At 48.9% G+C, this 27639-nt stretch overlaps 1 protein-coding gene and 1 long non-coding RNA gene across 2 annotated transcripts in view; one reads left to right on the forward strand and one right to left on the reverse strand.

Annotated features, from left to right (window-relative positions):
- Positions 1-101: 101 nt before the first annotated feature.
- Positions 102-11707, forward strand: LOC131583902 (uncharacterized). The gene is made up of 6 exons (XR_009278627.1): positions 102-3017; positions 5207-5407; positions 6046-6172; positions 6909-7525; positions 8461-8699; positions 11141-11707. It is a non-coding gene; the product is annotated as an uncharacterized LOC131583902 (long non-coding RNA).
- Positions 3839-27639, reverse strand: part of HTR4 (5-hydroxytryptamine receptor 4) — a 66437-nt gene continuing 42636 nt past the window's right edge. Inside the window, exons 5-8 of the mRNA XM_058848486.1 lie at positions 26085-26238; positions 25224-25445; positions 24352-24704; positions 3839-4112 (exon numbers count right to left, since the gene is read on the reverse strand). Coding sequence (XP_058704469.1) covers positions 4025-4112; positions 24352-24704; positions 25224-25445; positions 26085-26238 — 817 coding nt within the window. The 3' untranslated portion in view covers positions 3839-4024. The remainder of the gene's footprint in view (positions 4113-24351; positions 24705-25223; positions 25446-26084; positions 26239-27639) is intronic.

Raw genomic sequence — 27639 nt, forward strand, 5'->3', positions numbered from 1 at the left:
GTAAGGAGTTGATAGAGACAGGGTTCAGGGATGGCTCAGGATGTGGAGAAAAAATGGCTCAGGATGGCTCAGGATGTGGGATCCTAAGCTGGGGAAGGGTTCCCAGCTGCCAGGTACAGGATGGAAATGCTCTCCTTGGCTTCAGCATTGCCAGAGTTGGGTGGGAATGATTCAGGCTGCCTGTGTGGGCTGCCTGCTCCCAAACCAGCACTTGGCTGGAGCTGCTCCCTGCTTTTCATCTGTGCTGGGAATGAGATGGACACGATCTGGGCCCCATTAGTTGGTTCTGTGCACATTATTAAGTCAGGCTGACACTAATAAGTGCCTTAAATACCTTCTGATTCTCCCTCCTCTTGCTGAGCAGAGCCAGTTGGGAGTGAATTCCACCCTGAAAGCCACGATCTTGGGCTGAGATGAGCTTTAGGCTGAAGATCCCTGTTAGTAATCCCTGAATTGAGAGTTTTGGAAATGCAAAAATAGCATTTATGTAGCTGATACAGTATTGCTGATGGTTCCCAGAGCTCTGGATCCCAGCAGGGGGGGACAGGAGGAGCAGGTGAGGTAAAATCAAAGCCATTTGGAGTCAGAGGCAAGGTGAGCATCGTTCACCCCTCAGCTCTGCCTTGTGTGCAGGTTTTCAGTGACACATTCCCAGTGTCCTTTGGTGGAACAGACACCCCTGGAGGAGCAGAGTTGGCCAAAGAAAAGTCTCTGGAGCGAGGGATTCACACTGCCCAACATCCCAGTGACCCTTGGCTGTCGTTTCTCACATGAATCCGTTTGGATGGCTCTGATCCCACCAGCAGCTCCACAGGGACCTGGGAATCCTCCAGGGAAGGGGCCAGGACAAGGAGGGGGCTCCTGGACTGCAAATAAATCCTGAGTGGGAATGAATGAAGCTGAAGAGGGCAGAATTTCTGTGGGCAGGGGGACAGTCAGGAGCAGGGCAGGGCCTGTCCCCTGTGCTGGCTCTGCTGAGGGACCTCGAGGGTGCCCAGTTCTGCATCCTCAGTGAGGAGGGACCTGGAGGGGCTGGAGCCAGGGAACGGGGCTGGGAAGGGGCTCAGCCTGGAGAAAAGGAGCTCAGGGGGGCTCTGCACAACTCCCTGGGCACTTCCAGTGCCTGAGCTCCCTTTCCATGGGGAAATTCCTGCTGCTGTCCACCCTGAGCCTCCCCTGGCCCAGCCTGAGGCCATTCCCTCTCCTCCTGTCCCTGTTCCCTGCGAGCAGAGCCCAGATCCCACCTGGCTGTCCCCTCCTGGCAGTGTTCCAGCTCCTGGAGCTCCCATGGGGAGGTGGAACCTGCTCCCAGACTGGGATTTGGGTGCAAACAGCACCAGAAACGAGCCCAAGCTGGAGTTCACTGCCATGTCCGGAGAGTTTTTATTTTCAGGAGCAGCCACTGCACCACACATCACTGAGCACAGGCCAGGGCTGGCACCACCAGCCAAGATGGGAAAAAGCTGAACTGGGAGGCCACGGGAACCCAGATGGGACCTTCCCATCTTTTCCAGGGAAATTGTGCCGCTGTTGATGGCCCAGTGGCGTTGCTGGGCTGGCAGGAGCTCTGCTGGGATTATTGTTGGATTAACAGGAGCTGCCAGGTGGCTCCTGCCAGGTTTGCTGAGCCAGGGAGGGATGAGAGGTGACACAGGACACGGACATTTCATGTTTGGAATTTCATCCAGATGGAAGAGGAGCCTTTTCCCAGTGAGAGCTGTTGACCATTTTGGCTGGTGAGCCACTGCTCCTGTTGACAGAGCCTTGGGAATGTTGTCCCTGGGGAAACTGGGAGTTTGTTTTAAATTCAAGAGAACTTTTCCTAATGCACATAAAAATAAAGGAGAAAACAATGCCTGAAGGACAAAGCAGAACCAAAGAACCTTTCCCTGTGGTTTCCCCGTGCTGCTGGTTCCATCTCACTCCAGGAAATTTCACACCAAGATTTTGTTGCCCTTCAATGGGGACAGAGAAAAGGGGTTTTTTTAGGATTTCTTTAAGAAATTTGAGGCTTGAGGTGGAGCTGAGCCAAGCTGTTCTGCAGCCTCGTGTGCCCAAACCCCAACAAAACCCCTGTGGGCACTTCCACAGAGCCAGAGGATCAACAGCACTCAAGCAGCCCTGGGTGGATTTTTTCCAAACTTTCAATAATGGATTTTTTTTTCACTCACCGTTCTGGTATCAAGAGTGAAGTTAAATGAATTTTTTTTGGAAATAAAAGCTGTTAAAAACAGGACATTGCCAACCAGGTCCCAGTGATGAACCAGGAGCACCTTCCACCACAAACACCAATAATTTGTGTCTTTCCAGCAGCCAGCAATTTTCTACCTCAGCCTTCCAACCGAGGCTGTTTCTGCCCAGTGTCCTTCTGAATCCTAAAGGAAAAGGATGTGAAGCTTCAGCAGTGACTTTGCTGTGGAAGAAGTATTTAAAGAAGTCAGACACCATGGCCAGGAATCCACTTGTTCTCATGCACAAAATTTCTCCAACTGAGCAATATTTTTGTTTGTTCCGAGCAGGATTTGTCTGTTTACAGTAAATACCTGTCACATAGCAACAGAAATATTACTAAATAATAATACATAGAATGTTAAGCTCCTTGGGCTAGAAGCTTTTAATGAAAAAAACCACATGTTCCTGATAAAAAATAATAAATAATGTCAGCTTTTCTTTGTACATTAAAAATATCTGTACATGGTTACACGATATGACAAAGTACAATTTTATTTCCTAGGCTCAGGGTGGCATCTCTGGGGTAGATCTTCACTTAAAAAGGGTCGAGGCTCATGGTCTTGATCCTGCATGAAAATCCTTTTCCCAAATTTGGGGAGTTTAGAGCCTTGCCCACCCTTTCCATGCAAAGGGAGAAGCAGCTCACGAGGAACGTGGCAACATCGACATGCAGAGAGCAGCTGAGGACCGAGATCTTTGCACATGGTGAGACTGGAAAAGTCTGGAAAACTTCTTGCCTCAACTGGAAGAGACCAGCAACAAATAGAAAAATAAAGGTGGCAAAGGTAAGTAGAAGTCTCTCTTCCAAATGTAGCTAGAAAAGGGTTTAGATGGTTTGTTTTCCAAGATGGCACTTAGTGATCCATTAGAGAGCGGCTCTGGCTCCTGGCCAAGCTTCCTGCAGCCTCAGGATGCCCCAGGTTTGCTCAGGGGAGGGATGGGGACAGCTCTGGGCTCCAAGGGACATCCCATCCTGGTGGGATCCCATCCTGGTGGGATCCCATCCCCTGGGAACGGCAGAGCACGGCCGTGGCTGGTCCCACTCCCTGCACATCCCTGGGATCCTCCTCGGCCAGGAAACACAGCCACAGCATTTCCAGAGCTCAGCAGGGTGGGTGAAGCAGCAGCTGGAACCAAACCACCCCCAGGGGCTGGAACCAAAGGGCAGCAGACATTTCCTCTTGTTCTCCTGGAGAAAACATGGCACTGCTCCACTGACAGGGTTTGGTGTCCAGGCAGGAGCTGGAGGGGATGGGGCAGCTCAGTCCCACCCTGCTGGGCTTCAGCCACACCTTGGGACCCCAGGACAGGGCTGAGCAGAGGGCAGATGGAAAGGGGCAGCTGGAAAGGAGCAGATGGAAAGGAGCAGCTGGAAAGGGGCAGCTGGAAAGGGGCAGATGGAAAGGGGCAGCAGGAAAGGAGCAGCTGGAAAGGGGCAGCAGGAAAGGGGCAGCTGGAAAGGGGCAGATGGAAAGGGGCAGATGGAAAGGGGCAGATGGAAAGGGGCAGCTGGAAAGGAGCAGCAGGAGTCCCTGCACAGGGTGGTTTGGAGCTGCTTTGTGTCCTGCCTTTGCCAGGAATCCCTCCCTGCTGGAGCAGGGCTCTGGCACAGCCAGGGACAGCAGGTCTGAGCCTCCCCGTGCTCCCAGCCAGCTCCCACAGCTGCACATTCCTGGGAATTCGCTGCAGGAGGCACCAAGACAATGCAGATGGATGGATTTTCATGTCCTGCTGTCTGTGAATCCTTGGGATATCCTAAAAGGTCTCTGCTCTTCCTCTTCTGGGCCCAGGACTAGAAACAGGACTCTTGGGACTCGGGGTCGGTGTGGATGGGAAGCTTCTCGTGCTCCTGGTGGTGCCCGTTGTGTAACACCTTGTACCTGGGAGAGGAACACAAACCTTCATCAGCACCAGCTCAAATGCCAAACCTATGGAAAATGAGATCCTGCAAACCCCAAAGCATATCTAAGAGAGTAATTCTTCCAAATACCCAGATCCCCCATTAGGAAGTGTGGATCCCTTCTTTGCTCTGTGACAGGAATTGAAACCTTCAGCTTCGAGCAGTCAAAGCAATCCCTGAGAAAGGAGAACCCGTTGGGTTCCAGGTGTCTGAGGTGAGCTGCTCTGCCTGGGCTGCTGATGCTCCTGCAGGAATTTCCCAGCATGGCCAGGACACTGAAGGTGCAGATATTGCCCTCAAACATCCCTTGGAGAACTTGAAATAAAGAGCAGGAATTTAAAACGTGCCCCGGCGAGTGACAGACGATGTCAGAGACAAGGAGAGACATTTTACACCTGGCACTGAACAGACTCCAACGAGACGGCCACGAGGGGATAACAGAGCTGGAACTGGATGGAGAGAGTCAGACAGGGACACCGTGGGACACAATCCACCCGGGAGACCTCGGGGATGCTCCAGCCCAGGACACAGCTCAGGACGATGGACAGGGAACATCCAGGGATCCAAACCTTCCTCCGTGTTCTGCGGCCGGCCCAGAGTGGAGCAAGAGCAGCAAGAGCAGGCGGTGCCGACTGTTTGAGGTTCATTAATTAAAGAGGAGTCATTGAGGTGTCCCGGGATGTCCTGTGGCACAAAGTGTCTGTCTGAAGCCTCTGGCTCTGAGTTCAACACTTCCAGCTGTTTACCCTGTGGGGAAAGAGGACTGGTAGGACGGGAGGGAAGAGCATTCCTGGCACAGGGAATGACAGCTCACACTTGCTCAGGCACAGAATTCCTAAAACACTCCCAGCATCTCCAGGAGTCTGCTAAGGGCATCCTCTGCTGCCAGGCTTTTCTGCTCCATGTGGGTTTTCCACACCCTTTTCCCTTCAAATGTAAGTTCAGAGCCGCCTGCCAGTTGTAGGGCAGCGATTTAGTGTGGGATAAAATCTGGGATTTTCCAGCCCTGCTTTTGTTCTCACCCCCCTGTGCCTTCACTGATCTCCCTCTGGAAATAGAATTCATTTTTCTCAGGTGTTGGTACCTGTGGGGAGCGAGTTCCACAGAAAAGGCTCATCCACACCCAAAATTCAGCTGCTTCCCCTGCAGGAACACAGCTGGTGTGCCTCAGCTCCCACCCCATGGATCTGCCCAGGATTTATCCTAAAATGCAAGGAGGAAACAGCACCAGGACCCTCCCTGTGTGGGCTGAAGGCTTCAGGAGAAAGCAGCCAGGTCGGTCAGAGAAATGAACACATCTGGGGGAGATGGAATATGTGTGCAGAGGGAAAAAACCCGACATTCAAAGGGTTAAATGCGTTAAGTAAATTATCTACAGCAAATTAAATTAAATTAAAGAGGCCTTTTCCTGCCTCTGATGGGCTCCTCCTGTGGGATTTGTGCTCAAAGAGGATCCCAGGATGTCGCTGCCCTCTGCATCCTCCTGAAGTGGGGACGGTGTCGGTGTCACCTCCCCGCATCCCCCACAATAAATCCAAATAAATCCAAATATTGGGGAGGCTCTGCCCCTCCAGGGACTGCTCCAAACCCTCCCATGGCCCTGGGCTTGTCCTGACAGGGACAGCCCAAGGGACTCTGGAATTCCAGATCAGCTCTGGAAGGGAACTCTGGGGTTCTGCCCTCCACAGGCTCCAGATTATTTGGGAATTTGGCAAATCCAAATGCTGCAATTCTGCCATCTGCACTCCCTGCAGAGCTGTCCCCCACACCAACCTGGACAATTTATGAGGAAAGCAAAGCCCAACAATGTTTTGGTTTTGTTCAGTTCAGCACTGCTTTTATCGGGGGACTGATCTCCCCGCTGTGGTTTTGGGAATTTTCACTGCCTGCGTCTTCATTTTCTCCTTTTCCAGTTGCTGAAGCCCAACTTCAAGTGAAACACTTTAAAACCCTTTTCTTCCTTCATCTACAACCAGAAACTCCCCCCAGGAACCAGCCACCATCCCACCTGGAATAGATACCCAAGGAAAAGGCGAGCAGGTGATGATGGCTCCCATTGTATCACAAATCTTTTGTTATTTGCAGGAGCACCCAGGAAAGATTTGCTGGCACCAGAGGAAAAACAAATGTAATTATGTAAAATGGGATAAACTGGGAAAGATTTGCATTTGGCTTGAGCAGAATCCCGTTTTTGATAATGTATTTTTATACCATTTTTCTCCTCAACCACCTAAAACAGTGGAATGTAGAAAAGGTTTTGAGGTTAAAAAGTTGTCTGGAGCCACATTTTAAATGGAACTGAGCTTCCAAATTGAATGAAGGATTTACTGACAGTTGTGTTGCTCCACAATTTATCTTTCCCTGCATTTTCCTTTCTCTCCCAAAGTGATTTTCCTCTGGAATATTTGCAGCACCACTGCTGGAGCTTCACCCTCGATATCGAGTCCATTCCTCAAAGCCCTGCTGCTTTCAGAGGGGCTTCCAAGAGCAAGAACAAATAACTGGTCTGGGATGGGGGCTGTGGTGAACAATCACTTGGCAGAGGTTATTTTAATGAGCACAGCACTGAAATCAGCCTTGCACCATCTGCTCAGTTCCAGAATTATAAATTCTGAATTAGACAACAAGAGAATTCACAAACCACTCTAAAAGTGAGGGGAAGGGAGAGCAGCTTCAGCTGATTTTTGTGATTTATCCCAGCCTGTGCTGGATCTGCTCTACTCCATTCCTTGGTCAGGAAAAAAGAATCATTTTTTATTTCTGTGTTTTATGGCAGCCTCAAACCCCCAGGAACAAACCCCTGGAAGTGCAGGATGGCTCTGGGGGGCACCAGGAAAGATCCCAGGGATGGAATTCCAGCGGGGCAGGAATAAAACCTGAGTGAGATCTCCAGGACATCAGGAAGGTCCCCTGAATTGTCCCCCCAGAAAGGCACTGCTGATATTTTTGGGAAACTGGGAGATGCTGGGAAACAGAGAAGAGTCTCAGAGACAACTGAGAAGAGTGTGACACAAAATCCAAGAATCTCTGGAATTCCCTATTTTAATCTCTGATGATTTTCCACTTTGAAAGAGCAAAATCCTCCAATCTGAACCCCACCAAACGTGAGAATGAACAAAATGCATTGTTCCATTTCCATTTCTGCTGAAGAAATGAATGCACAGAGGCCAAATCAAATGGAATTTCACAAAGCATTTGCTTTTAATGCAGCTGCAGATGAAACTTCCAGAAATGAGAGCAGAATTATCCCTCTCTCAGCACTCCCAGGTTCACAGACTCCTGAAAATTAAAATCTTCCCAGTACCTCTGTAACCTCTGGGCTGAATTTGTCCTGTTCCCATCACTGCAGTGAAGTTCTGCACTTGGCCATCAGCATCAAATCATTAGAGCAGGGTAAGAATAAATTGAATTATCCCAATAGAGCCCAACAGTGAAAAGCCAGATCTTGGGAAAACGTTGGGATTGCTGAATTATTTACATGGCTCTGATAGCAATGTTGATTTTAGAGTCCTTTGTAGTCAAATCTAAACACAAATCTCTCTCTGTCTCATGACAAGTGTTTATTTTCCCACTCCTGAGCAGTTAAGCTGAATCTCTTAATTATCTTTAAATCAAATAATGCTGTTCCGACCTCGGGAGCTGAACTCAGCTCTCATCATTCTTTGCTAAATATCAGGCAGAGGTTTTGTAAAACATCTGTCTCCAGCCCACATCAGCCAGCTTTCAGTGCATTTTGTAGGATTTCTGCAGAAATACAGGTTTAAAATTAGCAGTTCTCAGGAAAGCAAAGCCCTTGAATAAGAGAAACATAAAAAAAGGAAGATAAATAAGAGATTTTTGTTTCCTTTTTGTCTCTGACAAGTCTCAGGAAGCAAAGAAAGCATCTCCCAATGTTTGTGTCTCTCCTTTTTCCCCCCATTGTTCCATCATCCCTGTTTTTTTCTGGCAAACCAAGACTAAGCCCCCTCCAGTCCCTTTATTTTTGTGTGGATCTTTTTCAAGGAGGATGTTTAGAAGTGCAGGCAAATAATAACCTGAAATAGGATCTTGAACTGAGATGTCCAAACCCTTCAGCATCTTGTTTCCTTTTGGTTTTCTCCTGCTGAGTTTGTCCCAAATTTTGATTCCCTGGGACTGCAGGTGCTCACTTCAATCTTCCTTTTTTATTCTCTTTATTGCCAGGCTTTATTAATGAATTTCTGCATGGTCCTTTCCAATCCCCCTCACCACAATCACTGAATTTGATCATTTTTCCCTTTTCCCACTCTCCTTTTGCTTCCAGCTGCTCCACCTGGGGAATTTATCATTTTCCCTATTTTCCACTGCAGGATGTTTTGCTCAACTTCAGCTAAAAACCCTTGGAATTTGGGCATTATGAACGCGATTTGGTGATGGAAATCAACAGATCCACACAGCAACCAAGAGGGTGGGGATGGCCCAGAGCTGCTGAGTTCTTCTCCTGTGGATTTGTGACATTTTAATGTTGCAGAAGTCGATATTTCCACAACAGAAACAGCAATTTGGGCATCAAAAAATCTCAAACTCAAAGAGGAGCTCTTTGTTTGCAGTGAGTGAAATGCATTTGCTAATTATAAACCAGGGTAAACAAATAAACAAATGAGAGAGGCCACTCAGGGGGATGTGGGGAAGAGGAGCCCTTTCCCCTTTTTCTCCCATTAACTCCCTATTTCCATTTCTCTCTCGTTAATATTAAGCTCAGCACTCCATTATAGGCTCTAATTAGCTGCAGATTTTGGCCTGCAGTTCGTTTTTGCACCGTAATTAATGCAGCAGTCATCAGAGCCCCAAATCTGATAATGAGGAGAGCACTTGGAAGTGCTCAGACACATCAGAAACAAAGAGCAGCCCATTAAGAGCAGCTCACAGCCACCCCCAGATGGGATGGCTCAGAACAGGCTGCTGGCTTTAAGTGTTTCAATTAATGAAATACAAGCAGAATCAATTAATAATATTCAAATAGATGATAATGATGATTTTTTTTTTTTTTTTTTTTTTTTAATTGAGGTCTCACTATTGGTGTAATTAAATCTTTTACCTGCTGGGGGAAAAAAAAAAACAAACCAACCCTACATTTGTTAAAGCTGTGGAGTGAAACTTGGAGCTGTTCAGCAGAGTTTGGCAGGTTTCAAATGTGCCACGGTGGGAGAATCCCAGAATTTGAGGTTGGAAAAGCCCTCCCAGCCCCAGCTGTGCCCCATCCCCACCCTGTCCCCAGCCCAGAGCACCCAGTGGCACCTCCAGCAATTCCTGGGACACCTCCAGGGATGGGGGATGTAAATCTCCCTCTGGGAATGGGTGCCTTTTCTCCACTGAAATATCCAGTGGGAAATGGAATTACAGCTCGTTGAAATCTGGCAAAAAAAAAAATCCCCCCTCCTTCCCTCCTTTGTGTGTGAACAGCAGAGCGTTTTTTAGGTGTCAAAAGCAGATTTTCTGCGGAGCATCACGTGTTTGATAAGAAAAGTCTGGCGTGTGCACATTGTTCCTGTCACTCCCTTGGGTTCCTGTCTCAGGAGCAAATGCCACCAACTCCCCCACAGCAGCTGGGGCTGCCTCCCACCCTCCAGGGAAGAGTTCTGCCTCATCCAGCCCTTCCTGCCTTTTGGCCACACAAAATCCACGCTTTTGTGTCCTGGCAACTTCTGTACAGCCCCAAGGAGGTGCTGGGAAGATCTCTAATTTAAGGGCTGAAAATGGTATTTTCTTGTAATGGCAAGAAAATATCATATATATATTATAATATATATAATATAAGAAAATATCATATAATATATTATAATGACATAATCAATTAAATAGCAAGATGGCAGTTAAATAACAGTCAATTTAAAAACTGTTAAATTTAATGAGGAAAAAATCAAATGAATAATAAATAATATTCATTCTAATAATAAATTAAAATAATAAAATTAATAATAAATATCCTTGTGGTGCCTAAAGACGCCTTTGTGCATCTTGAGTTTGATATCTCAACTAGGACCTGTTGTAGGTTAAGCTTAGTAAATCTTATCAACTTTAATTTTATTTGGCTGCCTTTCCTCAGGTCTGCACCCTGCTGAGAGAGCAAACACCGGGTTCCACAGTGTTGTGTTCAGCCTGAGTTTCTTCTCCTTTTTCTTTCTTCATCCAGATTTTCCAATTAATATTTCTGTGATATGATTAAAGTAGCACATTCCTGGCTTTGGACTTTCTCCCTTCCAACCCACTGGGTGTGAATTTGTAAAGCTTCATCCACGATATTGTGAACAATATTAATTAATTCTGAGCTGTGCTCCCCACTCCTCATCTTTTGTGAGCCTTTTATCAGGATGAAATGTCACACCACAGATGGGGACATTGGCAGTGGGTGCTCAGTTTGAATAAAACCTCCAGATTCTCCCTCAGAAGCCTTGGTTTGATCAGTGCAGGCTGGGATTTCAGACCCCCTGTGCTCCCTGCATTCACAATCCATTCCCTGCCTGACTTTCCTGGGCAGTTTTGAGCTTGTTCAGATCCAAGGAGCACATATTGCCTGTTCCTTCCTCTGTTCCTCAGGAAGGATGATGCTCCCCTTGCTCATCCCCCTCCCTGCCAACAGCTCTCCCAGCAGGGTCAGATCCTCCTCAGGAGTGGGGACAGGAGCTGCTGCCTCGTTTTGTTGTGGCTCAGAGCTTTCTCAGCCCCCAATTTCTGTCCCTGTGTGCTGTGACCCCACCTCAGCCTCTCCAGGAGCTCAGGATCTGCCAGGTCCTGCTCCCTCTCAGCTTCTCTGGGAGCCAAGTCCTGAGGAAAAGCTTGATTTCCTCTGCAGAGCTCCTCAAAGTGCCCAAAAGAAAAATGTCCAGCTCAACATTTGAAGTCCAGGGTAAGGAGAAGCAGAAATGTGAATTAAAGGCACAGATTATTTTGTGAGGAGGATGAGGGGAACCCAAAAAAACCAGGGACTGTAATCAAGCAGGTATTTGTTTATTCTCTGATGGGTTTGGGGTTTGTTTTTTTTTTACTCAGAGTAAAACCAGCTCTCAGCAGCTCCTTCTGAGATCATTTCTTAGAGAAATTCTCTGGAGATTGGGATGTGAAGAGTTCCTCTGATCAATGAATTGATTTGGAGCACAGGTAAGCAAGGCCATCAAAACACCTGTGTGTGTGCAAACCCTTGATTTCCATTTCCCTGCTGCTAACACCAGGTTATTTCTGTTGTTTTGTGCTTTCAAGAGCACAAAAATCTGGTCTTTCTGCAGACCTGAGTGTCCTTCAGGGCCACCTGTGAGACCCTACCTGTCCATTACTTTACACATTGCCATCAAATTTGCTGTGCAGAGCAAAGAAATAAGCTCAAACTCCTGAAGGTTGTGGCATCCCTTGGTTACCCCTGGGCCTGTCTATTTTCTGCTCCAGAGGAGATGACACAGTCCATAAATCTCTGCCCTAGTCCCTGCTTTGGTAAATAAAATCTGCTCAGATTTATGTTTCTTCCTTCCTGAGGAAAAGCAAAGCAGTGATACATGTGGCAAATGGAACAGAAAATTGCTTTTCACCCATCAAGTTCCCAGTGTAACTGGCTGGAGTTTGGGCTCTCCCATAACAATCACTGGTCTCAATAAAATAAACCAAATTTTGTGGTGCAATTCTTTGTCTTATGTTGAGGCAACCAAAGAGGGGCCTTGCCCAATAATTCAGCAAATGGCTTCAAACTGAGAGAGGGTTGGGGTTGGATATTGGGGAGGAAGCTGTGGCTGCCCCTGGATCCCTGGGAATGTCCAAGGCCAGGATGGACAGGGCTGGGAGCAGCCTGGGACAGTGAGAGGTGATTTGGGATGAGGTTTAAGGTCCCTTTCACCCCAAACCATTCTGGGATTCTCTGATTCTAAGGAACGAAGATGACGCTGCTGCCTCAGAGAGGAAGTGAAGGAAATCTTGTTTATTTTGGCAGAGTTTTATCTGTGCTACCCAGCAATCCCAGCTGCACAGGGATCCCAGGAGAGCGGGGCTGCTCCAGGGGCCAAACCCAACCTCTTTAAATAAACCTGGCTGGGGAAGCTGCTCTGAAAAACAATTTATGAACCCAGCATCCCACCCCTTTGCCGAGCCAGTTCTGAATTGCTCCCTTTCATCCTCTCCAGCTGTAATTCATGTTGCTTAATTAATCTTAATTAAGTGTTGTGGGCATCTCTGGAGCTCAGTTCTCTCTTTATTTAATTACACTAACACACCATGTAATGGTCTCTGTTTGATGGGATGTTTTGCAAAAGAGTTTAATCCAGAAGATGAAAGATTTAATTAGTTCTTAGGATGTCTCCAGAGGGTTGGCCAAGTAAACTGTGGGTTTGTCACAAATGCCTGGACATTTCAGTGACCAGAATCTACCCCTGCTATTGCACACCTTGAGCCAGAAACACATTTCCCCTTGCTGGGGATCCCTGTGGGATCTGCTGGAGCAGGAATCAGACTCGTGGGACACAGAGGGATCTGGGATTTGTCAAGAGTTTACAGCTTGTTCCAAAAGCTTCACCCCTGAGCATCCCCACAGTCTGAGCCAGCCCCCAAAAGGGATCAGCTGCCCATGGATGGGAATTCCAGCAGGGAATTCCAGCAGGGAATTATCTCCCTGTTTGCCAGGGTTTTGTGGGAATAGGGCATTCCCTTCCCCACACCTGCCTGGGACCTTGGCACATCCACACTGATCTCTCTGCCAGCAGAGCCTGCAGCTGCTGGGGCTCCTCTTCTCTGCCAAAAAGGAACATTGCAGGAAAACTCTTGGAGCCAGGACAAAGGGGAGCAGAGGCAGGGACTGTGCTGTGACCCTGCAGCTCCCAGGGCTCCTGACGCTCCTGTTCTGCTTGGCAGCTCCACTCATGATGATTTTGCCACCAGGAATCTTCTCTCCAGCTGTGATTCCTTTGGGAACACAGCTGCAGGGCAGCACAGGAGCTCCACAAGCCCAGGAATGGGCTGCTTAGGATGGGCACATTGCTCCTGCTCACCCAGCCAAGCTCACTGCAAAACTCCAATAATTCCCAAAGACAGACAAGCAGAGCTTTGCTCCCAACATTTCCATGAACTTTCTGCTTCCTCTTGGCCCGAGCAGGGAGGTCTGGCTGCCTCAGCAGTCCCTGCAGGGATCTGTGGCTTAGGAGAGCCTGGTGATTGTTGGAGACTCCAGTGCTGAGAGCCAATTTTCATCCATCCTTCGGGAACCGGCTGCATCCCAACGGAGGGAAATCCCAGGAGGCAATTCCAGGTGGGCCAGGCCCTCCCAAGGCCAGCTGCTGGCAGTCCAGTGCTTATGGCAGTACCATGCCAAGAGCTATGACAGTGAGAGTGTTTATAGCTCTGGAAATGGCGCTGCCATCTGCACCACGGCGACGGCTCCATCCCCTCCCTGCTCCTCCTCGTGCTCCTGGGGAGGGAATGAGGCTGGAGGAGCAGCTTCAGCTCAGAAATCCCTGAAATCTTAAGGAAAACATCCCAGTGAGGGTGTCTGGGGAAGCCTTCAGAGGTGCTGGCTGCTGGAACGTGCCCTTGGAATACAGAACACACACACACACACACGTGTGCCTGTTTGCTCTTTTACCCGGGGGTTTAGCTGGGAAAAAGGGAAAGCCTCCCTCTCTTTCCCGATTCTCCCCATGGCAGATTTCCTCTCCTTCCCTTTGGATCCAAGCCAGAAAAGCTGCACAGCCCTGGAGTTCATTCCATGCTGGGAAAAGCACGTGGAATTCCCAGGGCACACACTGCACCTGCTGAGCAAACTGCCACAAATCCTCTTGGCAATTAATCCTGGAGTCGTGCTGCTAACGAAGCACTGATCACTCTCACTGCCTTTCCAGCTGCAAGCCTGCTCCAAGCTGCCTGTTTCCATGGGTTCCTTGACAGCATTCCTCAAAACTGAAGGATTTATGCTTTGGAAAACTGGGCAGCCCCTGGTTTCTGCTGCTGAAACCTCGTTCCAAGACATCTCTTGTGCCACTACAGCCATAACTCCCACCAGGGATCTTCCTTACCACAGCAAGGAGTTGTTCATGTAGGAAAAAAGAGAAAAAAAGGAGATTTTCCTTCTCCTTCCAGGCACATCCTGCAGCCTCCACGGATGATTGTGGGGAAAGGTTTGAGTTACAAATTGAAAACACTTTTTCTGATGCCTGAGGTGTTTCAATCAGCTCTGTTCCTACAACAGGCACTGACAACTTCTCCCTCAGTGCTTCTAAGCCACAAAAAAACCCCAGCATGATCTCCAATAACTTTTCTGCAGCCTCACCGAGGATTTAATCAATAACAACTGTGCCAAAATCAACTGGGGGACATAAACAAGGACAAAGAGAGAAGCAGGAGAACAAAAAGCAGTTTTATCACCCCAGTTCTGTCTCTAGACCACAGAAAATTGGCCCAGAGCATGGAAGGGGCTGCCCAGGGCAGCTTTTTCCAGTGCATTTTGTTTTTTTTGTCCTTGCTCCTTGTTGCTTTCTGAATCTGAGCTACTTTTGCTGCTGTCCTGACCTTGAGGGAGGTATTTATCACTTTGACCAGGGAAGTGTAAAATCCTACCAGACCAGATGGGTAAGGTTTTGTAACTATTTTGCATAGATACGATGGAAAAAAATCAAGATTTCCCTCTCTGTGGCCAGCAGAAGGAGGGGAGAGGTGTCATGTCCAAGGGTCCCAGGGTTTGGCAGCAGCTGGGCTTGGATTGTTCCAGCAGAGGCAGAGATCAGCACACCCAGCTGATGACACCTGCAGCCTCTCTCCAGCGCAGCTTTTTGGGAAAACTGCAGCCAAGATGGAGCACAAGGAAGGGATGGACACGGGGATGTTTCCAGGGGGATGAGAGCAGACAGAAACACTCACATGAGGACATTTCACAGGCACAAAGGGCTGGAGGAACACAGCTGGAACTGAGACCTTGGAGTGCTCAGTGAAGCCTTGGATCCCAAAATGTGAAGAATCCTTTGGTGTCCCAGGCCAGGCTGGGCAGGGCTTGGAATAAGCTGGGAGAGGGGAAGGTGCCCATGGCAGGGGATGGACCAGGAGAGCTCTAAGGTCCCTTCCAACCCAAACCATCCTGTCATTCTCTGTTTCCTCCAGGACTGGAGGGTGGTGCCAGCTCTCCATCAGTGGCTGGGTGCTCTGCAGGGCTCCAGGGAGCAGATTGCAGCCTGAGCACAGCTCTGCCTCCCTGTGTGCCCAGCCCTCCCAGGGAACCTGCCTGAGGAAAATTCCAGATGGAGGGAGCAGAATCTGCCCTGAACTCTGCTGGAGTGAAGCTGAAATCTGCTGCCTCCCTGCAATCTGTGTGCTGAGTGAGGAATAAACACAAGCACTGAAGGGAAAAAGGAGAGGGACCCCCCTGCCTGCCACAAATCTGCTGGATAATCGCAGGTTTAGTGGGAGCCTGCCCAGGATTTGGGGCTGCAGGTGAAGGGATGGGCACCTGGGGATGCTGTGGGGCTGTGGCACTGAAGGGAGAGCTGCATTCCCTGTGTCCTGGCAGTCCTTGAGCCTGTCAATCCTGTCCATCCCACTTCCCAGACAGAGGGGCTGTCACTGTCACCTCCACAGGATTTCCTCAGTCCTGGGATGAGCCCTGCTCCTTCCCCCTGCTCTCGTTCCAAAAACATTTAAAATAAGAAGCCAATTCCACACTTACTCCACTTTTGTGGAGCTGCATGTCAGGAAGGGCCTGGCCTGGAGCATTCCCAGGGTGAGGAGCCCAGCTGGAACCTCTGAGCTGTCAGGTTTAACCCATTTCACACAGGTCCAACCTGGCCTTGGAAAATCCCAAGGATCAGCCACAAGGAAGGATTTTTCCTGCCATCCAAACCCACTCCCAAATCCCACTTTTCTCTGTGTGCTGCCCTCTGAGGAGACCCTGCAGGGCTGTACCCTGCTCCTTGGAGTGAGAACAGCCATCCCAAAGGGAAAATCCCTGTTATCCACAGGATCCAGGAGCCCACTCCCAGTGTCCTGTCACACATCCCCACTCCCCTGGGGCTGCTGCCTCCACCCCACAAACGTTCAGCCAGAAATAAGGGAGGGTTTCAAGTGGGTTGCAATAAACAGTGAACAGACAGAGCTGCAGTAATAAAAGAAGGGACTTACAGAGCATGGTCATGGCTAGACAGGAGCTGGTCTGCTGCAGAAGAGCAGGAGGAGCTTGGAGACAGAGGAACAGCCACTTTTAGTGCAGGAAGGAGCAAAGACAGACACAGTGAGGGAGTTAAGGGGGGAAAAGGAAAAAACACAGCGCTGGTTAATCGGGAAACAGCCCCACATCAAACACTGAGCAGTCAACGGCATCAGAGTCAGAGCCACATCCCCAAACCTCCCACTAAAAGGAGCCTGACTTTGTGTTAGCACCGCCTGAGCCATCAGGTGGAGTCCTTTTATCCAGAAACCATTCTGGGAATCATTCTGCTTTTCAAGAAAATCCTTCTCCTATCACCCCACAGGGTTTTAGGCAGGAATTCTCTGCTGAGCCCATTTTCCAAAAAAACAAAAAGGCATTTGGGAGCTGGGTATTGCCTTCCTCCCCATCATCCCATGGGTACCAACCACCCCTTAGGTCTGGCTGAGGATCCTCTCTGCAGGAAGCCACATCTGGCTCTTGAAACAAAGTCCAGGGAGTTTTAACTTGGCCACTTAATTTGTCCCCATGATTTTAGCAGCCATGCTCACTGCTGCAAAAAAATCTGATTTATGGAGGCAATGCAGAGCTGCTGGAGATCCCTGGCTGGTGATCCTGCAGTCTTTTGACAGCTCCAATGTGCTGGAAATGCTGGGCTGGGTTTTTAAGTACAGATGGGAGAGCAATAGCTGAGCTCCCTGGCTTAGTCTGCAGTGCAGGAGGACAGCAGTTACCACTTCATCTTCCCCAAAGCTGGAACTGTGCCTGGCTGCAAGGCTGAGCTTCAAAATCCTCCTCTGCAGGCTGGGAACGAGGTGCTGCTGGTCTCCCACCAATGCCCCAAAGTGTAACAGGGAATTCCAGGGGTTCCTAAAACACTGACCAGCTGTAACCCTCATCCTGCACTGCTCTCCTGAGCCAAGAGGCTGAAACAGTGCACGTGGAAAAGAAGATTCTGCTATAAAACAGCAGTCCTGGATTGGAAAAAATCAAATTTCAGGCATCTACAATTCCTTGAACAGCTTTCCTTATGTCATGAGAGGATAATAATGTAGAATTAATTAATCAGAATTAATGTAGCTGGGTCTGAAACAGGGGCTTGGGACCCCTGTGAGTGTCCTGTGCCCAGGAGGGAGGAGAAAGGGCAGGGAAGCCCAGGGGAGCCCAGCAGCCCAACTGTTAATTATGGGACAAGAAGAATTGCAAGGTGAGCAGACACAATTTTACAGCCAAACCTTCCCAGGCAAACACACGTGAAGCCAAGCACAGTGGGGAAAGAGGGTTTAAAGGAAATTAATTTAGCTTGCAGCTTATTTTAAAGGATTTTATGGGCTTGTTTTAAAATTTATCAAGGACAAAGATCCTTTCAAAAACAGAAGAATTGGTTTGTCACTGAGGTGCATCATTCATTTCCCTGAGTTCTGGGAGCTGGTGTTTTATGGGGCTCTCTCACAGAATAGAATCTTGGAATGTCCTGAGCTGGGAGGGATCATCCAGTCCCAGACCCCCCAAACAATCCCAGCTCCATCCCTGGAGCGCTGTCCAGGCTCTCCTGGAGCTCTGGCAGCCTCGGGGCCGGGACCATTCCCTGGGGAGCCTGGGCAGTGCCAGCACCCTCTGGGGGAAGAACCTTTCCCAAAATCCAACCCAAAGCTCCCCTGGCCCAGCTCCAGCCCTTCCCTGGCTGCTGTCCCTGTCCCTGAGCAGAGATCAGTGCCTGGTGTTTTCCTCACTCCCACAGAGGCTGAGCAGGGCTGTGCCCAAGGATGGATTTCCAGGGATGCCCAGGGGCTGCAGGAGGTGCATCCCTGGCTGGGGAGGTGCACAGGATGATGCTCCTGCTGGATAAAACATTCCCACCTTCCCCAGAGCCCTGCTGGCCCCATGGAACGCAGCTCCCTGAAGATCTCCTGGCAGCACTCGTGCAAGTGTCACTCCTAATTGCTTTCCTGCCTGTGGAGCAGTTGCTTTGTGCAGTTCTCGTGTCAGATGTTGGATCCCAGCGTTATGAAGTGCTTTCCTTGCTAATAAATCCCAACTATGTGCTATAAAAGCCTGTCACAAAAGCAGCATGGGGCATGAATCTCCCCGAATGCATTAATGTGCCTTTAATATATCAGTGGAAACTGGGACTGTTCCTGTGCACTGACAGATCAATCAGTGATAAAGTTACTCATAGATAACATTAATATGAGACATGAGCAGTTTCTTGATTTTTCTTTTCTTTTGTACTTGAGTTTGGCTGTTTGGCTCTGCTGTGTTTCATGTAGCTTTGCAAAGGGACAAATCCATATCGCTGCCTCCAATTCTTAAATAAATCTCCACAATATATTGGTGTGCATTGCACTTAAACCTGTTGTTTATGTGTTTTTCCAGAAGTGGCTTCACTTCAGTGGTGGGAAAAGCACTGCCAGGAGTCAGAGCTTGGAAAGCATGGAGGTTAAAGGAATTGTTAGACTTCATTTTGAGAGAAAAAAGGATTTCAGAGCAGGAAAACGCTCCTGTGTGGACATCACATGGTTTGGGCTGTGACATCGTATCAAGGCAAAATACACAAAAAATGTCAGGGGCTGCCCCGGGAGGTTTGGATCCCCATCCCTGGAGGTGTCCAAGGAATTCTCGGTGCTCTGGGCTGGGGACAGGGTGGGGATTGGGCAGGGACTCAGCCCTGGAGGGCTTTTCCAGCCTCAGCGATTCCACGATAACTCAAACACTTCACAGAAAAAGCAAGAAGCTCTTTAGTGGCGCTGCTCTGCAGCTCCTGAAGTGCTTTGATGGCTCAGTGGAGTGACACAAATTAACAGCCTCATTAACAACCCTTCTGCCACATCCTCAGGAACATCTCTGAAAGGCTGTCAGTGACAGTGTCAGACACCATCCACACTCCAGGGACATGACTGACTTGGGAACCACTGCCAGGGAAGGCTGAATGAAGCAAGAGGAGAACTCTGCCTCCTCTGAGGGGAAACAGCAGCAGAGAGAGGGAGGAATTCCAGATGAACCCCAGCAACGCTCCCATTCCCAGCCCAGTCCTGCTGGAGCAAGGAAAAATTATACAGCCAAACCTATCCCAAGGATTGCTGTGCAAAACTCATTTCAAACCCGTGCCTGGAATGTGTCTGTGCCTCCTGGAATCCAATTTCATTAATCCAGGGTAGGAGTCCCTGGGGAGTTCCCAAACTGACTCCTAAATCTGGTTACCTGCATTTTAAAATGCTCTTTTCTGGCATGGCTGGGATGGTCTGTCCTGGCCACAGAGCAGAAAGGTTAATGCAGAAGTGAGGACTGGAAATCATCAGCTCGTTCAGGAACAGCCTGAATCAGCTGGCTTTAATAGGGATGGAATATTTGCAGGGCAGGATGTAATTCCCACATTTCCATAGTGCAGCTTTACTGGTGGCAATCTCAAAGCCAGCCTGGCTCTGGATCAGTTCCCAGGCCAGGTCACCCATCCAGGATGCCCTGGGCAGCAGATGGTGACAAGGATCGCCTTTGCTGTGCCAAATAAATCAAACCAAACCCTCAAAATGCCATTTTTCCCTTTTGAAATGGAACGTTGAAGGTGGAAAGATGCTCAGGGCTGCCCAAGGGCTGGGATCACAGGTGGGTGAGCAATGGGCAGGATCCCCAAAATGGCAAATTATTAAAATCAATCAGATCATAACAGATGTGCTGGAAGTCCTTGACACCTTCTTGGAAATACCAAACTTCTGGCCAAAATATCTCGGGAATAACAAGGTTTTCTCTCCCACAGACACCCCAAAAGCCTTAAAAGCAATTTTAACCCAGCAACAGGGAAGCTTTTCCACATTGTGAGTTTACAATGGGGTGCTGCACACGATGCTTAAATAAACTCTCCTCTAGCAATTAGAAACGAAGAGAATTATTGAAAAGAAGAACAGAGAAGTGAACCTAAAATTAAAATGCACTTACACAATTAGCTCTGAGTTGGAGATACTGCTGCCCTGAGAACATGGCAATAATTGCTGAGGTTTCTATAGAATTTCTAACCCCAAGGCATGTGGAGCTCTTTGCACATGTTGAGAACACTTTGCTGATAAACCAAATTAATCTCTGGAGAGGAGAGAACCAGCCCAACACATTCAGAGGTCACTTGAAACAGAAGGCAAGTAGGTGGAGAGCAAATTTCTATCCATAATAGAGTTTATTCAGGTACCAAAATGAGTTTTAAATCCTGTTTTGGACCTCTGGAATGAGAGGAGAGACTGGCAGAGGACTGGGAGCTGGATTGAGAATGTGCTGTGAGGGATGTCTGGGTTTTATCTCAGTGAAGGTGTGGATTTAATAACAATTAAATAACAATTTAATACCAAATTAATAACAACTGCCCTGGTTATTTAAGTGGGAAGTTTCCAGCAGGTCTGGGCTTTGCCAGGAGGAGCTGTTGGAAATTCCAGCTGCAGGGAATGGGGCCAGCAGGGCTCTGCTCTGGCCCATGGATCCCTAATTCCAGCTGCAAGGCAGATCCTGCCCCACCACAGCACAGCTGCCTCTGTTTCCCAGAGCACCAATGGTGCAGTTAAAGGCAGATAAAGCAAAGTTTCATTCCATTTCAAAGCTCAAGGTGCCCTGCAGAGCCTCAGCCTCCCCACCAGACACAAACTGCTGCACAACTTCTGATCCTCAACTTGTATCAGGCCAAATAACAAAAAGGGGTTTAGCTTCACTCTAATCTCTTTTTCCAACATCCAGGCATATTGAAAGAGATTATCTTTCGAAAATTGAAGGAAACTGTGGTATTTTAAAACTCTAATCCCCTCTCTCCTTTGTAGGAAATAAGATAAATATCTTGATTTCACTCAGCACAATTACAAGAAGCTTTTCTCTTATCAGGACCTCTCTGTTCCCTCCAGTGGGGCATTTTTGGAGCTGGGACAAGGCTTCAGCAGTGTGCTGCTCTTTGGGGAGCAGGGTTTGGGGGAAGGAGGCTCCTCTGACCCTTGGGCTTTGTGGGACACCCACATTCCCAGACCTGAGGGCTCCTCTGCTCCAGGATCCTGCAGCAGATCCCAAATCTCCCCTGTGCTCCCTGACTCAGCCCAAATCTGAGGGACCTCTGATGGTCACAGCTCCCTGTGCCCTGCTCAGGACCCCTGGCAGCCCCCCAGGCACAGGGAATTCACACAAAGGCTGGAAAACCACGCCAGGGAAATTGGAACCTAAGTTTGGATATAAATATTGGCAAAGCTTCATTAAAAAATTAAAAAGCTCCTTTAATAAATGACAAAACTCTTGTTTTAGTTGTTGTTGAGTCTAATCATCCCCCGTAGTTCTAGAGAATCCCTTTAGAGGTTGGCAGCTAATGAAATTTAGGTGAAAACCAAATTACCTCTTGACTATTTAACAATATTAGCATTTCCAGGCAGTGATCAGATCCCCTCAGCTGGGGCTTGGTCTGGAGCCACTTCTGCTGGCACAGGGAGCTGATCCCTGAACTGAAACCTCTGGAGTGGAAAACACATCTTGAGCAACCTCTGGCTGCCCTGCCCTGGGCAAAACGAATGAAATATCACTGAAATCACCATTTTAAAATTCTCATCATTTGCTGTGTTTCTCAAGCTTTTGCTGAGGAATTTCCAAAAAAATAAAATAATTTAGTGGGAATGTGCTTTATCAGCACCTTGGCAAGGGGGGAAGTTCTTTCCTGATGGTGCCATGAGTAAAGGAACTGCTGGAAAAGGGACAACACAGACCCCAAAGCTCTGCAGGTGCCACCAGCACAAAAACTCCTCACTTGATTCCAAAATGCCTCCAAAAATGCCCAGTGCAAATCCAGTGTGAAACAGGGAGCGCTGGGGAATGAAGGGAAGAGCGAGACAGGGATCCACTGGGGGTTAATGAACTTGGAGTGAAGAACCTGTCAGAGCTCTGATTCATCTTGCAGGATCATTCAAATTGGCAGGCAGAAATGTTAACCCTTTCCAGCACTGAGTGTGCTGCTGTGCCTTGGGAAGCTCCGTGCTCTCTGCCTTAGTGCCCAGGGAAGGATGAGGAACAGGAGGAGATGTTTTACCTGTGAGCCCAGATCTGTGAGAGAGCTGCTGGGTGCACCAGGAGCAGCTCTGAGGAGCAACCTCTGCCCTTCCTGAGCTGAGCCACGGCTGCAGCCCCTGAAATCCCACCCTCACAGGTGGGGTGGGATCACTGCTCCACCCCCAGGACCACCCTGTGCTCTGGGGAATGCTGCATGAGAGCCACGCATCCCAAACCACTCAAAAACCATCCCAAACCACTCAAAAACCATCCCAAACCATTCAAAAACCATGACAAACCATTCAGAAAACAGCACAAACCATTCAAAACCCATCCCAAACCATTCAAAAACCATCCCAAACCACTCAAAAACCATCCCAAACCACTCAAAAACCATCCCAAACCACTCAAAAAACAGCACAAACCATTCAAAAACCATCCCAAACCATTCAAAAAACAGCACAAACCATTCAAAAACCATCCCAAACCATTCAAAAACCATGACAAACCATTCAGAAAACAGCACAAACCACTCAAAAAACATCCCAAAGCATTCAAAAAACAGCATAAACCATTCAAAAACCATGACTAACCATTCAAAAACCATGACAAACCATTCAAAAACCATCCCAAACCACTCAAAAACCATCCCAAACCACTCAAAAAATTGCACAAACCACTCAAAAACCATCCCAAACCATTCAGAAAACAGCACAAACCATTCAAAAACCATCCCAAACCGTTCAAAAACCATCCCAAACCATTCAAAAATCAACCCAAACCATTCAGAAAACCAGCACAAACCATTCAAAAACAATCCCAAACCATTCAAAAATCAACCCAAACAATTCAGAAAACATCCCAAACCATTCAGAAAATCTGCACAAACCATTCAAACACCCACAGAAACCATTCTGTGTTTCCAGGATTCTGTGATCACTCATCCTTTTGCTCCACAGCAGCTCTGACCTCTTTCCTACAACCAGCAGGGATTTCTTTTTATTCCAATGCACTTGTGGAGCTGTAAAACCTCTAAAAACTGGAGCCCTGAGTTGCTGCCCTCCCTTTCCAGTGGCAGCAGGGAATGCTGGGGTTCACTGCAGTTCCAGCCCCCACAAAGTGCTTGTTTGTTTTTCCCCACTTTGTTTCTCTTGGCTCTTTCAAGAGAAAAATCAGGATTTTTTTTTTTCCTTTGGAGAAATCCAATTGACATTTGGAGACCTCTCAGTGCTGGAAAATGAGTGGTAAATAAAGCTCTCACTTGAGCTTTCCCTGAAGACACCAATGCAGTGCTCTGAGCACTTCTGAGGGGAAATGGGAGCACACCAGAGTGACCTCCCTGACCCAGATGTTCCAGAGTTTGTCTGCTCTGATCATTGCTCAAATATATTTCACCCAAAGTCATCTTCCTCCCTGTGGCAAAATTTCACAACTGGTTTTATCCAGGAATTCCAGCAATGCTGACCTGGCTCCCCATCCACTTGTGCTGTACAAGAGTTTAATGATTCATGGAGGCAGGAGTTTGTTGGTTTGTGTTGAATAAATAACTACTCATGACAGAAGAAATGTAAACAATCTGTTTTCAAGGGGAACACAGCATTTTTCAGATGATTTTGGTTTTTTTTCAGCCTGGTGTTGCACAGAACCCTGAACACCCAGAAACCCCCAGCTATTCACAGTTCATTATTGTGCTAATTTTTGTCACAGCTGAGTTCAGCACAAGCTCTGTCCCCCTTTCCACTGCTCTCCCTGCCAGGGGACAAAAAAACAGCTGTAAAATCCCTCTGGCACAACATTTACAGAAACTTTTGGTCCCTCTCCTAAAGAAGATGCAGAAGGCAGCATCCACAAGGTCAAATTGTTCCCAGACCAAAATCCACACACAACTTCCCCATTCTCCAGCTCTAGAACATCCTCCCAGGAGAACACCAGAGACCTTCTCTCCCACTGGGACATCCTCCTGTTCTCCTGGGTGCCCCTCTGGAGAACCTGCTCCCTACAAACCCATCCCAGCACCCTCAGGATTGCTTTTGCCCCATCCCTTTCCCGTTTTTACCACCAAGACACGACAAAAACCGCCGCTAACCCCGCGGGCCGCGCTCACCTCAGCACGTGCGTGGAGCCGTTGATGGTGGTGGTGGAGCAGGGCACGGTCTGGCCCAGGATGGAAGGCCTTCGGTAGCGCTCGTCGCCGCAGCACAGGATGATGAGGAAGGCACGTCTGAAAGCCTTGTTGAGGAAGGCGTAGAGGAAAGGGTTCAAGCCCGAGTTGATGTAGCCCAGCCACAGGAAGGCCGTCCACAGCTTGCCGGGCACTGTGTAGTTTATGAAGGGATCCACGATGTTGGTGATGAAGAACGGGGCCCAGCAGAGGCAGAAGCAGCCCATGATGATGCACAGGGTCTTGGCAGCTTTGGTCTCGGTTTTCATGCGGTGGGTGCTGTGCTGGTCAGGGGGGTGCTGCCGTGGCTCCTGTGGGTGCTGCCGTGGCTCCTGGAGGTGCTGCCGTGGCTCCTGTGGGTGCTGCCGTGGCTCCTGCGGGTGCTGCCGTGGCTCCTGTGGGTGCTGCCGTGGCTCCTGGAGGTTCTGCCGTGGCTCCTGTGGGTGCTGCCGTGGCTCCTGGAGGTGCTGCCGTGGCTCCTGTGGGTGCTGCCGTGGCTCCTGTGGGTGCTGTTGTGGCTCCTGTGGGTGCTGCCGTGGCTCCTGGGGGTGCTGCCGTGGCTCCTGTGGGTGCTGCCGTGGCTCCTGTGGGTGCTGCCGTGGCTCCTGGAGGTGCTGCCGTGGCTCCTGTGGGTGCTGCCGTGGCTCCTGTGGGTGCTGCCGTGGCTCCTGTGGGTGCTGTTGTGGCTCCTGGGGGTGCTGTTGTGGCTCCTGGAGGTTCTGCCGTGGCTCCTGGAGGTTCTGCCGTGGCTCCTGTGGGTGCTGCCGTGGCTCCTGTGGGTGCTGTCGTGGCTCCTGGAGGTGCTGCCGTGGCTCCTGGGGGTGCTGCCGTGGCTCAGCCGGGTTCCCCGCGCGCTGCAGCAGCCGGATCTGCCGCGCGTGCGCCCGCGCCGTCACGTAGATGCGGTGGTAGGCCAGCACCATCAGCAGGAAGGGGATGTAGAAGGCCACCACGGAGCAGGTGATGGCGTAGGGCTTGTTCACCATGAAGATGCAGTAGGTGGAGTTGGAGGCCTTGTTGAACTGTCTTTGCTGGATCTGGGGCGCGGAGGGGAGGATGAGGAGGGAAGAAGTGGGAATCAGAGTTGGCTTGGGAGGGACCTTAAAGATGATCTTGTACTACTCCCTGTCATGGGCTGGGACACCTTCCACTAGAGCAGCTTGCTCCAAGCCCCGTCCAACCATCCTTGGACACTTGGACACATCCACAACCTCCCTGGGCACCCTGAGCCAGGCCCTCACCACCCTCACAGGGAAGGATTTTTTCCTGGTATCCCATCTAACCCTGCCTCTGGCCATTCCCTTGTCCTGGCACTACGAGCTCTTGTTTATTCTGCCAAGAGAATCATTCTGCTTCTTATTTAGGCGAGAGCTGCAAAGGCCAAGGGGACCCAGGACTCCTGAGGTGTTGTCAGGGCTCAGGTGGGGCTTGGCCTTTTTTCCCAAGGATTCCTCACTGAACTGAGAGTCAGTTTGGTAAAATCCTCTGCCAGGGCCACCGCTGTGTCAGTCCCTCCAGGACAGAGCCACCCCTCCTTAAAGATCCCCTCCAGAAATTCAGCAGCCCCCCTGCACTGGCAACAAGAAGTTTCTCCTTCTTTTTCCCTTTCCCTGAAAATTTGCTTTTTAAAGAACATCCAGCACCCAACACATTGGATTGGTGTCCTGGCTACTCACCAGGTCAATGATGCCAATGCTATTCCAGCCTTGCATGATAGGGAGGAAGGAAATAAAGGTTGGGATGACCCAGCAGCCTCCCAGCATCACCGCGATGCGCAGCGGGGTCATCTTGTTCCTGTACACCAGGGGCTGGCAGCAGATGGCATAGTACCTGCAGGGCAACAACAGGACAGAAAAAGGTCAGAGGAGACCCCCAAGCCTTCTAAAAATTAAATTGTAAAGCCCTTTCTCCAGCTGTTTCTCCTGCCTTTCAAACCAGAGGGAAAACAGGAGTCTGTAGCGCGCTTCTGCTGGGTCTCTCATGCAGGAACTTGGGACTTGCAAGGAAAAACCAGAGTTTTCTGCTTTCCAGCCAGGGAGATTGAGGCACAGGTAAATGCTCTGGGCTGTCTGAGGTCCCAGGGAAAGGCAGAGTTCCATAATCAGCCCTGCTCTCCCTCTGCACTGAGGATGTCCCCACCCTCCAAGGAATATCCCTTCCTTCCAGTTGGATTTCCTGTGCTGGACATTTATTTTGACAAGGCTGCAAAAGCTGTTACCAGCTTTTAACAAATTAACAAAGTCTCCCAAAGCTGTGAAAATGTCAGTAAAATGAAGAGTGTTGTTCCATTTTCCAGGAATCCACCTCTTTTCCAGCTGGGCTTTAACATTCCCAAAGGTGTCTTGGCACCCTCAAGGGGATGTGGCCTGACCTCTCCTCCCTCCTCCTGATCCATCCAAAATATCCCAAGTACAACAGGTGCCTGCTCCTAAATCAGCTGTGACCTAAAAACATCTTCTCAAAGAGAAAAGAAATCAAATTTTGTGTTTGTTTGATCCCTGTGCCACCCCCTGCAGGTGGATCTCTCCATCAGGAAGGGGTAGAAAACCTAAAACTGGAAATCTCTGCCTCTGAAATTATTATTTATCCCTATGAAAACCAGATCAGCAAATATCCAATTGCAGACTTTCAGTGGTCCTGACCTGACAATCAGTCTCAGGTTCCCAATAAAATATTTTTTGCTCTTTGGATTTTTGGATTTCAGCAGACTCTGTAAAAAACTGTATGAGGAGGGCAGAACCATGAATTAGAGGAATTAAATTAGCAAGCACAAGTGTGTTAAAGGGCTGCTCTTTGAGATGTGCATTTATTTAATCAAGATTTGAGTGGGACCCAGGAGCTTTGTCCTAAACAGGCACAAAAATATAAGAATTTCTGTTTTTTCCTAAGTTGTTTTTTTTTATTATTAAAGTCATGTGGAGTCAACTGAACTGCTTTATTTTGATAAAATCAGATGATATATTCCACACAGAGGCTTGAAATAATATCAAAGTGTCAAAAGAAAACATTCCTTAAAAGTCTCTTTGAAACAAGATTCAAAATGTCACAGGGGAAAAACGCTGAAACAAGCATTCAACTCCTGCAATTTGATAATTCCTCTGTTCTCCTCTGGTTTCCTGTGTGCATGAAAAATCAGCTTGTGCCTCTGGAAAGCTGCACTTCCAAAGAAATAGGATTTGCCAGGAGCTGCTCTTTTAGAGCTCTGGGTGAAATGTTCCTCTCGTGGAGCTC

The sequence above is a fragment of the Poecile atricapillus genome, chromosome 13, assembly GCF_030490865.1.
Source record: "Poecile atricapillus isolate bPoeAtr1 chromosome 13, bPoeAtr1.hap1, whole genome shotgun sequence".
Classification (NCBI taxonomy): Eukaryota; Metazoa; Chordata; class Aves; order Passeriformes; family Paridae; genus Poecile; species Poecile atricapillus.